This window comes from Jaculus jaculus, chromosome 3 (assembly GCF_020740685.1).
Source record: "Jaculus jaculus isolate mJacJac1 chromosome 3, mJacJac1.mat.Y.cur, whole genome shotgun sequence".
Lineage (NCBI taxonomy): Eukaryota > Metazoa > Chordata > Mammalia > Rodentia > Dipodidae > Jaculus > Jaculus jaculus.
This window is the reverse complement of record NC_059104.1, coordinates 32,547,842-32,566,163: the sequence shown is the minus strand read 5'-3', so window position 1 is coordinate 32,566,163 and position 18,322 is coordinate 32,547,842. Positions and strand designations below refer to the sequence as shown.

The 18,322-nt window shown below is 41.7% G+C and overlaps 1 protein-coding gene across 2 annotated transcripts in view; it reads left to right on the top strand.

Moving 5' to 3' along the window:
• The window catches only part of Slain1 (SLAIN motif family member 1), a 65,389-nt gene extending 56,972 nt beyond the window's left edge, over window positions 1-8,417 (top strand). For both annotated transcript variants that reach the window (XM_045144800.1, XM_045144799.1), the window contains 2 exons: window positions 3,314-3,602; window positions 7,319-8,417. In XM_045144800.1, coding sequence (XP_045000735.1) covers window positions 3,314-3,602; window positions 7,319-7,394 — 365 coding nt within the window. In that variant the 3' untranslated portion in view covers window positions 7,395-8,417. The remainder of the gene's footprint in view (window positions 1-3,313; window positions 3,603-7,318) is intronic.
• The last annotated feature ends 9,905 nt before the right edge of the window (window positions 8,418-18,322 follow it).

The following is an 18,322-nucleotide window of genomic DNA, read 5'->3' as shown; positions in this document are numbered from 1 at the left end:
CCTGGTGTGCCCAGTCTCTCTCTCTTTCTCTTTCTCTGCCTCTTTCTCTCTCTGCCTGTCACTCTCAAATAAATAAATAAATAAATTTTAAAAAAAGAAGTTGTTCTCCCCTAGCTTGGCTGGGATGGGGAGGGGAGATGGAGAAAATCTCCCTTCACGTCTATGGGCTAGAAGCCTCTAGGGAAGGCACACAGTGTCTGGACACCCGCACACATGTGGAACGCAGAGCAGGAGAGCACCCAGCATCAAGGCAGGGAAGTGCGGGGACACAAAGAAATCCTCCCTCTCCCCAGCTAGGCTGAGAAGCCAGGCTTCTCCAGGAGAGGAGACCAAAAGAGGCTTAACACACGTGCCAAGGGAGATAGAGAGACATTTACGTACATGGTTAGGTTTCTTTATGGGTCAAACATCCAGTGAGGAGGAGGAGCCTCTCCATCAGACCCTGGTATCCAGAGGGGAGAGCTGATTGGTTGGTGGACTCATGAGGCTGACTTAGAAGAGGCTGGCCCACAGCTGTGTCGGTCTGGGGGGAGTCATGAGGAGGCAGGAGGTTGTCACTGGAGTCACTTTCGGGCCCTCTTTGGATGACACTTGGTCAGACATGGATTCTAGTCCTGCCATGACTAGCCAGGTGGCATATCCTTGAGCCTCTGGTGGACTACCAAAAATAAATACATAAACAAACAAACAAATAAAAGCTACCTTGCTCCTTTTCTGCATCATTCTCCCTCCCTAGAAGAGCCTCTAACTTCCACTAGGGAAATGGGGCAATGTCTGCTGTGCCTTATTCAAGCAAGCATGACTCTTAGATCTGTCCAGGAGGGAGTTTGTCCAAAGAAGGCCCATACTAAGGAGGCTTTTTTAATTTAAATTTTTGTCTGACCATCATCTGTATGTAGGTCCTTTATTTTGGCCCTTTCTTTTGAACCCATGATAACATTTATAGAAGATAAATAGCTTTAAAAAAATGATGGGGACTGAAAAAAATGGCTTAGTGGTTCAGGCACCTGCCTTGGAAGTCTAAGGACCCAGGTTCAGTTCCCCAGTGTCCACATAAGCCAGATGGACATGGTGGTGCATGTGTCTGGAGTTAGCTTGCAGTGGTTGGAGGCCCTGGTACACCTGTTCTCTGTCTCTTTCTCCTTCCTTCCTTCCCTTCCTCCCTCCCTCCTTCCCACCCTCCTTCCTTCCCTCATTCATTCCTTCCTTCCTTTCTTTATTTCTCTTTCTCTGTAATAAGTAAATAATAAAAAAATAGATACTTTTAATGATTATCACCAAGACAGCTAAAGAGAATCTTGTCCTGTTGGAAGGATGCATAAGTCGACAGGAAAGCTTCATATTTTAAGCCTTAAGCATATGACCAAGAGAAGTAAATACCTTTGTTTAGCATCAAACATAGAAGCCTGTTAACCTGTATCTTTGTTTACATTGAGATATTCGTTGCTGGGTGTTTAAGACCATGTAGGTAGCCAAAACTTAACTATACATTGTAGTTTTTAAGGTCAGGATGGCTCAGGAGGAAGGACTCTTAGGGACCTATGAGGAGCTTGATGACTCAGCCTTGTGTCATCTGCTAGGATGCGACAAGACCGGGGTGACTGTGTGGCCTCCCTTGGAAGCATTCCTGTGTTTGCGGACTGTATACTGATTTGGAATCCTGTCTCTGGGTGTTCCATGTTCTCGCTGACTGAGAATACAGATGGCTTGATGGCTTACCAGAGTCACAGGACATGTTCACAAAACCATACTCAGAGTAGTTATTAAAAACTCCTAATGTTGTCTAGCAGGGACAAAATTGTAACAATTTGGAGATTACTGAATTTGTTCCAGAAATGGACCTGTGCTGAGAATATCCTTCTAGACAGACAGCTGGCCCCTGAACAGTGTAGGTTTGAACTGAGTAGATCCTTTATACATGATTCTTTTGTTGTGTGATGTATGTCCATTTTGGAAAAAAAAAAAAAAAACTTACAGATTAACTTTGCAGCTTAGAAATATTGAGAAATCTGGAAGAAGTTTGATATGTTAACCATACGTCCATAGACATAGATGGTATTCTGTTTTTATCATTTAATACTACAAAATATTTTAAAACATATGTTAAAAGTTAAAATAGGCCAGGCGTGGTGGCACACGCCTTTAGTCTCAGCACTTGGGAGGCAGAGGTAGGAGGATCACTGTGAATTCAAGGCCACCCTGAGACTACATAGTGAATTCAGCCTGAACTAGAATGAGACCCTACCTCAAAAACCAAAAAAAAAAAAAAAAAAAAGTTAAAAAATAATGCACATTTGTAGATCATAGCAGTAGCAGACAGATTCAGGCTCACTGAGATGAACTTCCAGACCAGGCATAGTTATGGAGGAAGGGATATTTATTGAAGCTTACAGATCCAGGGGAAGTTCTATAATAGCAGAAGAAGTTGGCCTGCTTCACAGGACCAAGGAGAGAGAGGGGGGAAGGGAGAGGGAGAGAGGAAGAGAGAGAGGGACAGTAGCCAAAAGCCACACAGCACAGCACACTTCAGGAGCTCCAGCCAGGCACACTTTGCATATCTTTAGATTGAAATCTAAAACCCACCACCTCACCTTAAGATCCACCCAGTGGGCTGGAGAGATGGCTTAGCGGTTAAGCGCTTGCCTGTGAAGCCTAAGGACCCCGGTTCGAGGCTCGGTTCCCCAGGTCCCACGTTAGCCAGATGCACAAGGGGGCGCACACGTCTGGAGTTCGTTTGCAGAGGCTGGAAGCCCTGGCGCACCCATTCTCTCTCTCTCTCCCTCTATCTGTCTTTCTCTCTGTGTCTGTTGCTCTCAAATAAATAAATTAAAAAAAAAAAGATCCACCTAGTGACACTGCCTCCAGCCAGGTGGCTGCAGATGCAAACTACAAACTAATAAACTGAATATACTGAATATACTGGGGACCATCTATTCAAACTACCACAATAGCTAAGCCAGAGAACTGTCTACATAGAGACACAGTATTAAATCGTCACCATTACAAGTACTTACTACACTGTTTCTGAGGATTTGGGTGAGCGAAGCCACTCCATTTTGGCGAGAGAGACAAGCTGTGTAGAGTTTTGATCTCATGTTGATCAAAGATCAACCACGTTTAGGCTCTCCAGAGCATTGCTGGTTGACAGAATGGGAGGCACATGACATGACATTTTCTCCTACCGTATGGTGTCTGAGATCTGTACTGCATTTATCTCTTCCTTTCAGACCATCTCTGCTCCTCTGGATGTGGAACATTTTCTAGTTGAGTGTAAGTTGAGATTTCCTCACATGAATATTGTTTTGTCTTCCAGTTCCATCACCGGGACAGATTCAACACAGAGTCCACAGTGTGGGGCATTTCCCAGTGTCTGTGCGGCAACCCCTTAAAGCCACAGCCTATGTGAGTCCAACTGTGCAAGGCAGCAGCAGCATGCCAATCTCCAACGGCTTACAGCTCTATTCCAACACAGGCATCCCCACCCCTAACAAAGCGACCACTGCAGCTTCTGGAATCCTGGGCCGCAGCGCACTTCCAAGACCTTCACTGGCAATAAACGGGAGTAACCTGCCCCGGAGCAAAATTGCACAGCCTGTCAGAAGGTAGGGATCTTTGTTTAAGTAACTTCACCTGCAGTCTAAAATTCAAAACTGTTCCCCAAACCACCCTCACTTTGATTCATTTTAACCATATTAGGTCACTATCCTTTATAAGTTAACCTGTGTTCCCAGTTTTCAAGAAAGTGTCCCTGAGTGGTCAGTTTCATTGCTCTTGAATCCTGTTTTCATCTCTCAGTCACTTCACTTAAAAAAAAATACAGGGGGGCTGGAGAGATGGCTTAGCGGTTAAGCGTTTGCCTGTGAAGCCTCAGGACCCTGGTTTGAGGCTCGATTCCCCAGCACCCACGTTAGCCAGATGCACAAAGGGGCGCACGCATCTGGAGTTCGTTTGCAGTGGCTGGAGGCCCTGGTGCATCCATTCTCTCTCTCTCTCTCTCTCTCTCTCTCTCTCTCTCTCTCTCTCTCTCTCTCTATCTGCCTCTTTCTCTGTGTCTGTCACTCTCAAATAAATAAAATTTAAAATAAAATTAATAAAAAAAACAGGGCTGGAGAGATGGCTTAGTGGTTAAGCATGCTTGCCTGTGAAGCCTCATGACCCTGGTTCGAGGCTGTATTACCCACGACCCATATTAGCCAGATGCAGAAGGGGACGTGAGTTCATTTACAGTGGCTGGAGGCCCTGGTGTGACCATTCTCTCTCTCTCTTTCTCTCTGTCTATCACTCTCAAATAAATAAATAAAAATTTAAAAAAATATTAAAAAACACAAACAGACATTTTAAAAGATACTTTATTTATTGGGGCCAGAGAGATGGTTTAGCGGTTAAGGCGTTTGCCTGCAAAGCCAAAGGACCTTGGTTTGATTCCCCAGTACCCACGTAAGCCAGATGCACAAGATGGTGCATGCATCTAGAGTTTGTAGGGCTGGAAGCCCTGGTGCACCCATTCTCTCTCACTCAATCATTCTGCCTCTTTCCCTCTATCAAATAAATAAATACAAATAAAATATTTTACACAAATAAAATAAAAAAGATACTTTATTTATTTATGATAGAGAGAATGAATGAATGAATGAGAATGGGCATGCCAGGGCCTCCTGCCACTGCAAATGAACCCCAGACACATGCACCATCTTGTGTATCTGGCTTTATCTGGGTACTGAGGAATCAAACTCAGGTCCTCAGGCTTTGTGGGCAAGCACCTTTAACTGCTGAACCATCTCTCCAGCCTAGCCACACTTTTGACTCCATACTTGCTTTTTTTTTTTTTTTTAAATTTTTATTTATTTATTTGAGAGTGACAGACACAGAGAGAAAGACAGATAGAGGGAGAGAGAGAGAATGGGCGCGCCAGGGCTTCCAGCCTCTGCAAACGAACTCCAGACGTGTGTGCCCCCTTGTGCATCTGGCTAACGTGGGACCTGGGGAACCGAGCCTCGAACCGGGGTCCTTAGGCTTCACAGGCAAGCGCTTAACCGCTAAGCCATCTCTCCAGCCCCATACTTGCTTTTGCTTGAATGAGCTACACTCACCTGTAGACAGTTAGTTCCTCAAGCCTCACGTTAATTTGTGTGGCTTCCTGCCTTCTGCCTGTCTTCGCCCACACTGCCGCCTCTGTCCTGGGTTTGTAAAGCATCTCGGTGGTACTCAGCAGAGCTTTATTTACTACTGTGTGGTGGTCAGTTCAAATAGTTTACATAGATGTTTTCTTCTCAACTTCCACATGTCAACTTACAGAGGACATTTTAGGCAAGCTTGTTATATTATATACCCTTCTGGAAAACTGGATATCTTGGAGTATTGCATAGCAGTAAAAAAGACAAGCCCTGCTGGGCATGGTGGCGCATGCCTTTAATCCCAGCACTCAGGAGGCAGAGGTAGGAGGATCATGATGAGTTCAAGGCCACCCTGAGACTACATAGTGAATTCCGGGTCAGCCTGGCCTAGAATGAAACCCTACCTTGAAAAACAAAAACAACAAACAAACAAACAACAACAACAAAAAGACCTTAAAAGTGAATTGAAAGGCTGGGTATGGTGATAAGGCAGGAGGGCTGTTGAGTTCAAGGCTGTTCCGGGCTACATAGGAGTTCTCTAAAATCCTGATTACATAACCCAAGTCCATATTTCAACAAACTTGGATTGATAACATTGATAATGAGAAAATGGAATTAATATAGTCAACTCTTTCAAGGAAATAGATGTGAGAAAGGGAACTATAGCAAAACTGTGAAAAGAATGTGGGGGCAAGTATTTATTCTTCCTGCTTATAATGTATATATAATTTTGCCGTTTTGTTTTATGGGAAGAAGTGATGTTTATTATGATTTAAATAAACTTCAGAGACTAAAGAAAATAACAGAAAAATAAAGGCAGATTGACTATATTCATTTTTCTTCACTCTGACCAAGTACCCTACAATAAGCAACTTATGCACAGAAGGCCTTGCCTTGATGTACAGTTTGAGAGATATTGTCCAACCTGGTGAGAAGGGCTTGGTGGCGGGAACATGAGGTAGCTAGTCACCTTGTTGGTGAGCAGGAAGCAGAAAGAGATGAATGCTTGTCCTCCTCGGGATTTCTCCTTTAATTCAGTCAGGACCCTCAGCCCATGAGATGGCGGTATTCGTATTTAGGTAAAGTCTTCATTTCGTAGTGAAACCTCTCTGTTAACACCTTCACAGACTGCCCAAAGATGTGTCTCCTAAAGGATTCCAAATCTAGTTCAAATTGACAACTAAGGTCAGTCATTACCTGTCAGGCACTGCCAGGCACAGGCTGGAGCCTTCAGGAGAGGGGCCTGAGCTGCCAGGCATGGCTAGGGTACCCTGGGCTATGGGAGGCCACACCCTCTCCAAGCCCAGCACACCTGAACTTAGGCTTTGCCAGTAGCCCTGTAACCTTTGGCCAGTTGCCTAGGAAACTCCTTACCAGCCTTCACACAAGCCATCCCCCTGAGACCCTAGATCACCTGACACCCCTCCCCCATTGCCTACCTGCTGAAATGAATGTCCCCATATGTTAATTTGGCATCAGAAGTGAACTTGGTACATCCAATCCCCTTAGGGTTCTCCCCCCCACCATCAGATGCTTATAGACCCATTTCACTGACAATAAACTGAGAGAGCTGTTCACCATAACTCCTCCCTGAAGTCTTTTGCTTTCATGTGCGCTCCCATCCTGGTTGCCTGGGCATCTTTTGGGGCACTGTGGCTGGCTCCAGAGCCACCAAGAATCAGAGCTATAACCACCTCTGCCCTGCTGGTTGGCAAACTCATGGCTACCAGGAATCCAGTTTTTATTGAAGTTGTCCTTGTATTCCCTGTTTTAAAAAAAAAAAAAAAAAAAAGCTTTATTTGCCTTTTAAAAAAATTTCTTTGGTAATATGATAGAAAAATCGTTGATTATTTATAAAGTTTCTGCCTATCCATTTATGTGATTATATTGAGTGAAGCTTCTATTATGTTTTTAGCCATTTTTTCCATGGAAGAGTTTATCTTTTTCATTGTGATCTTGAGAATGATTTTTAAGTAGTATATTGAAATTGGACTTGACATGCCACACATGTGGCTCTGCCCTGGGTTAGGTCTCCAGCAGACACCCATAGGCTGTGATGGTCCAGAAGTGTGTAACTCGAGGTACTTTTGGGACAGTGCCAATAGTCTTTACTGGATGGGGCGGCAGTGGAGGGAGAGGAGATCAAAGACGACGTGACCTGTGGTGTGACTAACGGTCTGTTTCCTTTCTTCGTCCCTTTATAGTTTCCTGCAGCCTCCAAAGCCGCTGTCTTCACTCAGCACGCTGAGGGATGGAAATTGGAGAGATGGTTGCTACTGACGCGGTTTTGGGTACCCGTGACGACTGGGAACGATGTGAAAAATGAGGGTCATGTTGCCTGGCTGGCTGGGTAACAGCGGATGTTGGGATATTCTTTCCCTTTCACATTTTAACGTATTTACTGGGTTGTTTTTCAATGGACCAATCTACCAGAGACTAATTATTGCACTTAAATATTTGCCTGAGATACTGCAGCATTCTCAGAACTGCGGTTGCAGTATTGTGACATTTTAGACCTAGGAAGATTTTTGTAGAACTGCTCTGTACCTGAATACTTTTTTGAAAGAACTGAGACGTGTCAATAATGCTTTGCCATATGAGTTTTTTAAGGTAACTTCTTCATTTTACTGACGTGTTCTAAACACCTTTCCATTACACGTTCCACATTTTAATATGTTCATATTTTATAATTAGGTTCTGTAACATATGCTTTGAGGTTTACTTTTTTTTATAGTTTACAGGAATTTTATTTTCTTTTGTGCCTATTTCTTTTTACACCACTGTGTGAACCACTATGGAACAACTTAAATTTTGTGCCATAAAAATATTTTTGTGGTAAGGTACTATTTTTTTAGCTCTAGGGATATATCAGCAAAAATACACCATGCAATTTGAGACATAATTTTCTGTTGAATGAGCACAATGTAATCTAAATCATTGGAAGGAGACAGCCAGACGGCAGAGTTAAAACAGTCTTGTCTTTTTCATTGTTAATTTATTGTCGTACATGGGTTTCCTATTTATAATGACATCACAAGCTCATTGCATTTAATACCTGCAATGTTTGCTACTCTACCACAATTGATTTTCAATACTTTATTACAAAGAATGAAAACTGTAATGTTTTATTAACAATGCTTCTGGAAATGAATGCATTTTAAAGCAAATAAATCTTTTTGATAGACCTTTTACAAAACCCATTTGCACTAATGAATGCTTTCTTATGGTATATGACTTACTGTTTGTTACTGTGTACACTGCTGTTTTGGAATGTTCAGAAATAAAGACTCTATTTCAGCAATACCAGGTCACGCATGACTGTGCAGCAGGAAGAACGCATCCCGTGGGCGGGTTTCGTGGCGGTTGTGAACATGGTTCCCATGGCCATGTTGTTAGATAAGGACGCTTGTATTTTGAACAAGGGAACCTTAGAATCGCTTCTGCAAAAAAAAAGCTACTTTTCTGTCCCTGAAATACTTTGATGAGAACCATAAGGTTTTGGTTTTTTCCTACAAGGTTCAGGTCTCATCCACAAAGGCCTCCAGATCTCAAAAAACACATGGATGAAGGGGCACGCAGTCAGTGGAGATGTTGATATCTTACGGAGGCTGCATTTGAAATAACTGTCTCTTATCAGTAAGATGGCAAAACACCATCATTCCATATCATAGTTTGTATGCATTGGAGGACCTCACATGAAAACAGCATGGAAAGTTTAAGCAGAGCTTTTTATGATAGGCTTACAGAATAGGCTTACAGCCATTGTTTAATGTTCTCTTGTATATAATTCAGTCTAAGACTATAAGAGCTTGTTTTAAAATAACATCGAATTAAAATGAAGTGTGAGGCAAGGACATGAGACGATAGAGGAAAGAGTATTTACTGAATGTTTCTGTGGTAACAGGAGCCATGCTGGGCATTTTATATAGTTTTGTGTAATTTATTTTTAACAGTCAACTACTGTTACTGTCATTTTAAAGGTGAAGACCTTGAATCCCAGGGAGATGCTGTCAGACTTTGGAGAACATTGCCTGGCAAATCATGAAGCCGACTTTGGAGCCCATGCTCCTCTGAATCCAAGTCTGTTTTTCTTCACTACTGCACTCTTTTCTATGAACACATGTACTTAAGTTAGTATTGTCTTAAACATTGGTCTCTGCATTCTGAAGAAGTTAAGGATTTAATTCATTTTCAAATTGAATATTTGGTGTGTGTGTATGTATATGTATGTATGTGGATGGATGGATGGATGGATGGATGGATAGATAGATAGATAGATAGATAGACAGACAGACAGACAGATAGATGGATAGATATTTGGTTTTTCAAGGTAGAGTTTCACTCCAGACCATGCTGACCTGGAATTCATTATGTAGTCTCAAGATGGTTTTGAATTCACAGTGATCCTCCTACCTCTGCCTCCCCAGTGCTGGGATTAAAGGCATGTGCTACCACGCCCAGCTTGATTTATATTTTTAAAAAGTCTGCTTCCATCATACTATGAAAGACAATGATCTCTTCTTCTTGGAGTTATATTCTTGTTCAATGTATTTTATTTAGAGAAAGAGAGAGACACAGGGCAAGAATGGGAATATGGGCATGCCAGGGCCTGTAGCCACTAGAAATGAACTCCAGATACATGTGCCACCTTGTGCATTTGTGTGGATACTGGGAAGTTGAACCTAAGTCCAGACTCTGCAGGCAAGTGCCTTAACCACTGAGCCATCTCTCCACCCCCAGGAATACATACATAGATACACTCACACACATACATATATATGAACACACACACACACACACACACACACACACACACACACTAGTTAGAGAAAGAGTATGTGTCAGTATGTTAGGTCCTGACAAGCTTTCATCATTTATGAATTACAAAATTATCTTTACAATAGGTTGACTTTTAATTCTCTTAATTACGTGTTTTGATAATACAATTGTTCCTTTTAATACAGTTTAATTTTCCATGCATTTTGAAAAGGTTAATCATTTTATGTCCTGTTTAAGGAATATATCCTTATCCTGGGATCATAATACAGCATTTGCCTGTATTCTAGAAGTTCTGTTATTGCTTTCACTGGCAGGTTTATAGTTACTCTTCATTTTTGTGTATTGTACTAGTTAGGAGGTATAGTAGTATACTATGTTTTTCACGTGGGTGGGTATCCTGTCAACACTTATCGACAATTCCATTCATGTCTACTTCTGTAAGCCCTATTGTTTTATGCCCTTCTGTGTCTCTTTGGGCTGTCTACTTTTACACCAGGTCTATACAGTTTTAGCCACTATAGCTCTGTGCATTTTCCGAAATAGCAGGACAATTGTGTTCTCTTGCTTTGTCTCAAGACTGTTTTAGCTATTCTTGCTTTCTCTGTATCCGTGAATAGCTTGTCCAGTGAGAGTTTTGACAGGGAGTGCGTTCAGTTTGGGGGAAGTTGAATCTTCACAGTTTTGAGTCTTCTGCCCCGTGAACATGCTCTGCCTCTCCTCTCATTAACTGGAGTACTCTTAACTCTCTCATTGATGTTTTATAACATGTCTGAGGAGGACAACTTTTGCCACAGTAATTTCTAGGCATTTGATATTTTTATGCTATTGGTGATATCAAAAACAATTTATCTCCAGGGCTTGTTTTCAGTGTTTTATTCAACACCTTAAATATACATTATATTTATCTTTAGAGTCCTTATATACAGTCAAATGAATGGATGTTAGCTTGATTTCTTCCTTCCCTATCCTCATTTTTTTCTTTTCCAATATATATATATTTATATATAATATATATATATTGGAATATATATAGGAATATATCTATCTATCTATATGTCTATATCTATATCTATATCTATATCTATATATATATATATATATATCTTTCAGAAAAAAAATATATGCATATGTGTGTGTGTGTGTGTGTGTGTGTGTGTATTGGTTTTTCAAGGTAGGGTCTCACTCTAGCTCAGGCTGACCTGGAAGTCATTCTGGAGTCTCAGGGTGGCCTCAAACTCACTGTGATCCCCTACCTCTGCCTCCCGAGTCCTGAGATTAAAGATGTGCACCACCACACCTGGCTTGTCTTCAGAAATATTGTTGTACCTTTAGTACAATATTATAGATAAATGATAATGAGTACTTTTATTTGGTAATTTCAAAAGGAAAGCTGCTTTTTCTTTTACTACTGAGTTTCAAGTTTGCTAATATCTTTTAAATAAAAGAATGTCAATATTAACAAACATTCCCTGCATATATTAAAATATGATTAGTCAACCTGTGTTTGCTGACATTAATTGTTAAATCATCCTTGAACTATTGAGATAAACCCAGCATGGTCATATGGTATTGTAAAAGTTAGATGGATTTTATTTTGAAACTTTGTCCAATTTTATGAGAGTACAGTTTTATATATAGGTATATTCTCAACTCATTTTTTTTTAGATTAACACTATTTGAAAGAATTTGTCTTATTTGAAATTTTCTTCCTTAAGTATGTAATTGGCAGTGCAACCATCAGGGCTTAGAATCCTGTTCCAGTCCTATTTTTAAAATCACATGTTATGGATATTTTGCTTTTTAGAGCATCACACAATAAATCCTCTCTCAGTGAGGGATGTGTCTGTTTTTTCTCATAGTTCCCAGTGTTTGCTTTATGTGTTATGAAGCCATGTGATTTTGATATATATGTGATTAATATGTTTTATCTTCCTGACAGTGGACCCCTTATCAGTGGAATTATTTTCTTTTCATATTTAGAAATCTACTTTTCTGAGATTAGGTAGCTATATCATATGTTTCAGTTTTTGTCTTTGATTTTTTAGTTTTTGATTTAAAAAATATATATATATATATACATATATATACACACACACTTTATGTTTACTTGAAAGCAGAGAGAGAGAGGGAGAAGGAGAGAGAAGGGATGTACCAGGGCCTCCTGCCACTGTAGGTGAACTCCAGATGCATGTACCACTCTGTGCATCTGGCTTTTTGTGGGTACTGTCAAATCCACCTGAGCCTTTAGTCCTTGTAAACAAGTACCTTAATCACTGAGCAATTTCTCCAGTCACTGGTCATTTTGAGTAACCCTTTTGCTTTCAAATATTTAGAATTTTAAAAATATGTATATTCATATATACATATATATAATTTTAATTTATTTATATTTAGACGGGCTCTCACTGTGTATCCCAAGCTGGCCTTAAATTCATGATCTGTGTCAGCCTGTTGAGTACTTGAAGAACAGGCATGAGCCACCACACCCAGCTCAAACGTTCACATTTTTTCTTGTAAACAAAACATCATTAAATTTTCATCTTATGAAAAAAAACTATGAAAATACTTGTCTTTAGTATGAACATGTCAGCCATTAGAACCTAAAATTATGACTGATATATTTAGATTCAAATCTCCCATTTTATGAGCTGTCTCATCTTTTTCCATTGGCTGCATTTTATCGTCTTCTGGGTTGTTTAATCTATCTTTCTTTCCTGTTAGTTTAGAAAATTACATCTTAATTCTCTTTTGTTATTCATCTGGTGGCTAAAGGAGAAATTAAAACTTAAAACACACACACACACACATACACACATGTATATGTGTATATGTACATTTTATGTGTGTGTGTGTGTGTGTGTGTGTGTGTGTGTGTGTGTGTATGTGTTTCAAGTTTTAGCCAGAGAATGAAGAAAGAGATCATGTGTAGATGATGGTGTTCTCAGAAACTCATAACGCCAGTGGAAACAATGCAACATTTAAGGTAAAGGATTTAGAGAAAATGACACAGCCAATGATGTTACCAAAGGGCGTGATGGCTTAGGATCAGCAGATGCTTCAGGTTTCCTAAGTGTGATTACTTAACCCCCCACCACACACCCATTTACACCCAAAGTCTTTCCTGAACCTGTCATCCTCCTGCTTCAGCTTGTACCTTGTATTGTACATGGCTTAATTATTTTATCTTAAGTGAGTCCCTGAGTTCATTCCCTGAACACATATTTATTGAGCAGCTGGTATCTCAACCGGAGGCTGACTATATAACAGATACATCTCTTATCCTCACGGGAACCACATTCCTGAGCCTGTGAGAAAGATTCAAACCCAGTAAATGAAATACTGTTGTTTCCTTGTAGAAAAAAAAAAACAAAAAACATGAAGCTATGATGCAGAACAGCAGGAGGTGAAGAGCAGATGGATAAGGATGATTTGCCTAAAAGAGCAGATGGATAAGGATGATTTGCCTACAAGAGTACTGGAAGGCCTTTCTGTTGAGCTGTTGGGAGGAGAGTGATTATTTCAGGAAGAAAGGGGAAAAGAATCTGGTTTTGAAGAACCAAAAGAAGGTTGATTGATAAGGCTGGACTTTAAGAACTACTGACAAGACAAGACAAGACTCATGACTTGTGGGGCCGAAATGCAGGGTCCCTTGTTGAAACCATTCAGCGTTTCAGGATGGTGGTGGAACGTTAAGCAAGGCACAGGACCTGTGCTCCTGGATGTGTAGAAAATGATAAGAACTGGAGAGTTGGCCCAAGTGTTCAAGAGCACTTCCTGTGCAAGCGTGAGGGTCCAAGGAGGCTTAAAAGACTGTGAGTTCGATCCCCAGGACTTGCATAAACGGCTGGGCATGGTCATGCACATCTGTAGCTCCAGTCCTATGGGGAGAGTCGCAGGGGCCCCAGGGTCAGTAAGAAACTGCAGCTTGAGTAAGATTGGGTGGAAGAATGGTGGAGGCTACTTCATATTCCCCGTTGGCCATAGAGGCCAGCATACCTTTCTACAGGTGAGAACATGGGACACTGATGGGAAACACACATGCATATACCACATGACATACACACACAAGCAAAAATTGAAAAACGAACTGATTTGAGAAAGAGGCAGGGTAAGATATTTTGGAAACTCAGGTCTATGTTAAAAACCTTCCATTTTATTCTAAATTCAGTGGTAGGCTAGTAATAGTAACACTCATGAACTTCGTCCTCTATACCAGGCACTTGGATTAGTTCTGTAGAACTTTTTGCTAATGTGGTCCTTACACAAACTTACAGAGTTAAGTCCTGTTATTTTATTTTAAAATGAGAAGACTCAGCTGAGCATGGTGACACAAGCTTTTAATCCCAGCACTTGGGAGGCAGAGGTAGGAGGATGACCGTGAGTTTGAGGTCACCTTGAGACTACACAGTGAATTCCAGGTCAGCCTGGGCTAGAATGAGTCACTACCTTGAAAAAAAAAAAAAAATTAGAAGACTCAGGGACAGAAAGGTTAAACAATCTGCCTGCTGTCACAGAGCTGTTAAGTGGCAGAGACAGAGATTTTTTTTAAAAAATGTTTGTTTATTTATTTATTTATTTATTTGAGAGAGAGAGAGAGAGAGGAAGAGGCAGGGAGAAAGAGAGAATGGGTGCGCCAGGGCCTCCAGCTGCTGCAAACGAGCTCCAGACACATGCACCCTCTTGTGCATCTGGCTTATGTGGGTCCTGGGGAATCAACCCGGGGTCCTTAGGCTTCACAGGTAAACACCTTATCAGCTAAGCTCTTTCCCCAGCCCCAGAGACAGAGTTTTAACCAAAAAAAGGACTGATCTGAGCGTGTGTGGATTTAGTAAGTCACTGTACCTGTCAATAAGGGGATTGGGATCTCAGGATGACAGCAGGCATGGGAATACTTGAGCATGTGCACTCCTTGAGAAAATAGTGCATGCAAGTGAACAGTATCTGCATAGAATACACGTTAAATTGCTAGGTAATTGGATCATTATTTCTGCATTGTAGAGCGGTAAGAAATCAAGCTGAATGCAGCCTTTGGGGAGAGAGAAGACCTCAATGATGTTAAACAGCAGTGGACCCTGAAAGCTTTTACATTAGCCAGCCAGACCAAAGGTGCCAAATGGTGCAATGGTGGCATCTTTGTTGTGCAGCAAACCAACTGCTTCCTAGCTGGACTTGGGGCCTGCTCCATAGGAGGGAATAACATACCTGGTACTAGAAACGTAGTCAAAAGCCTATGGCTGGGGAGGTCATGAGCTCTAGGGGAGTAACGCCTGCTGATCTCTGGCTAAATGTATATGTTATGCCCACCAAACTGTCCTGTAAGCACCTTTTTATGTTTATACCCAGATATTAATGCTCCTCTCATTTTTGGTTCAAGAAGGTTCTCTGCAGAGGGCGGTGACACCTAACATGATTCACAAGTCACCATAGTGCTGAGAAGTGACAGTGGAGTGTTCAGCACGGAGACATCTCTATGACACCCTCCGTGGCTCAGGATCCATTGTGGAAGAGATGACAGAAAGAATGTAAGAGCCAGGGAAGGGGAGACTGCATACAATGTGATCTTCCAGACACAAAATGGCCTTGATGCTCATGACCTCACATTGTCGCACACTACCTACACAAAATCTTTGTAATATGAGGAAAAGAAGGACATCCAAATAGAAGAGAGACTAGTTGTAAAGAAGGGACTCAATGGAGGGAGGATCTGAGTGGGAGCAAATGGGTTGGGGGAGGGAATCGTCATGGCTTATTGTCTATACTTACGGCAGCTGACAATAAGAAAAGTTAAAATGAAACCAAGCTGAAAGGATAGGCGGGAGCTAACTGGAGAGTCCTTGCTCATGCAGGATGGGAGTGGGGAGAAAGAAAGGAATGGTGTCCAATTCTATGTTACCCATGACTCAGTGCAGGTAGCCTGAAGTATTTAAAGCAGAGTAGCTCACCATGTCAAACACACACACACACACACACACACACACACACACACACACACACGCAGTCATCTCTTTGTGGCTAAACATTTAAGATAACTTTTTAGCTACTTTGAAATATGCATAAGTAACTAGAGTGGCTATGTCATGCAGGGTAACCCCAGAGCTTATCCTTAAGTCTTGCTTTAACTTTACTGGACTTGTGGCCCAACATTTTCCTTTTCTCCCAGGTCCCCATTCCAGTAGCCACATTCTGTCTACTTCTGTGAATTTGACATGTTTAGATTTCACGTGCGAGATTATCCAATATTTGTCTCTCTCTGCTAGCAGCCCCAATATCAGTATATACCCCAAGGAACCAAAATTCATACATCACAGAGATGTCTGCCCTCTCTTGTTCATTGCAGCATTATTTACCTATAGAAATAACATAAAGCCCAGTAATGGTTGAAAGCCTCAAAAGTGGAACATATGCAATGCTATTTGGTTTTAAAAACAATAAACAAATAGGAAACATTTATGACAACATGGTTGAGTCTGGAGGACATTGTTAAATAAAAAAAAGTGGAGTTTGATACAGCAATTTTGAGACCATCATTGGCAGGATCCACAGGCCAGGTGATGTGGGCATCTGAGAATGGCTATCTAGAGACCAGGGCTACCAGGGAGGCTGTTAGGATGGGAGAAATGGAGATTCTGAAGCTACCCTGGGGCCCGTCTCCATACACGCACTGCCTTCATTTTGGTCTAGGGGGTCATTGTGGGGCTTCGTGGCTGGCCAGCTCTGTGACAGCCTAAAGTGGACAGGCCATGTGCTCACCTGTCTCACAAAAGTTGTCATCAGGTAGATATAGGACGTCTACCAGTGCTGCCACAGAGTAAAGTGAGAGCCTCACTACCGTGTTAACCTGCATATACACACTGCTGAACCTCTCACACTGCAGGGGTGTCTGACAAGAAAACTCTGATCCTATCTAGAAGAAGGGTGGACAGATGGAGATTTTAGCTTCGCATATCCTGCATAGGGAAACCTCCCCAAGCAGCGTCATATGTACCACAGAATGGTTGTGTCCACCCCTAGACATGGATAGACCAGAAGTTAAATGCAGCAGAAGCATAGAAACGGTGAGGTAGACAGGGCTCGATGGAAGATTTGGTTTCAGAGCTAAGACAGTGAGGCCGCTTGTGTTCGATAGTTGATTTTCCTTCAAGAAGGAGGGCTGTCTGCTTTCACACCATTTTGTAGATGTTATCACAGGCAGTAGCTTTCCTAACTATCTTGCTGTATAGCGTAACATGGCCAGCCCTGTTCTCTGATAACCATTTTCCTAATTTCACTGTGCTTGACTGCTAACCAGGTAACAGGCCTTGCATATTAAGCTTGTCAAAGAACCCCACTCTTATAAAGACGGTCACCTTGATTTTCCCCAAAGCAGATCCCGAGGCAAGGTAGGTGGTTTCAGTGGGTGGTGTGGGAAGTACTCCAGGTGAATGGGAGCTTAAGAAAGGACTGGGCCAATTTGTGTCTCAGTGCCTGACACTACCTACACGAGACCATCATAATAGAAAGAAAAGACCGTGACATCAAAATAAAAGAGAGGCTGATTGAGAGGGGGAGGGGATATGATGGAGACTGGAGTTTCAAAGGGGAAAGTGGGTGGGGGGGGGAAGGGAGGGAATTACCATGGGACCTTGTTTACAACTATGGAAGTTGTCAATAAAAAAATTAAAAAAAAGAAAGGACTAGGGAACTAGACGAGGGGTTTTAGCAATGCCCCTTGTAACTTGCTTAAACCCACATGGGACTTCTGAGAATAATATAACACGCACTTCAGTCCTATTTCACTCATGAGATGAAGGGTTCATATACCATGTCATAATGTTCAGTTGTTTGTGGGGTACCTCAAGTACTTTTAGCTGGTTATCCCAGCCCTCTAATGTTGGGGTTTGAGGCTGTCTTCCCCAGTTTTGGAGGAATCTGTCAATCACTAAATGAATATTACATAGTGTTCTAGATCAGGGCTGGCAAGCTATAGCCTATGGGTCCAATCCTGCCCTCCAGCCTGATTTTATACTTTATAAGCTAAAGAGGACTTTTACATTTTGTAGGTATTAGAAAAAAATTATATGTGATAGACTACATGGCTTATAAAACCTATAGCAGATATTACCAACCTGTGGACCACTGACATGCATCCTCTTGTAGCTGTGAATGCAAACTTACACGTGTAGATGACATCATGTCACAATGCCAAAAGGTTGGACACCCGCTCTTCACAGAAAATGCTGAACAATCCCTGGTGTTATGATCTTGCTGTAACAATTGCCACGTCTTAGATGGAAAAAAAAACAAACAAACAATAATAACACTTTGGTGCTGGTGAGATGGCTCAGTTGCTAAAGGCACTTGCCTGCAAATGGCCAAGTTTAATTCCCCAGTGCTGAGGTCAGCCATATGCACAAAGTGGCACATGTGTCTGGAGTTCATTTGCAGTGGCT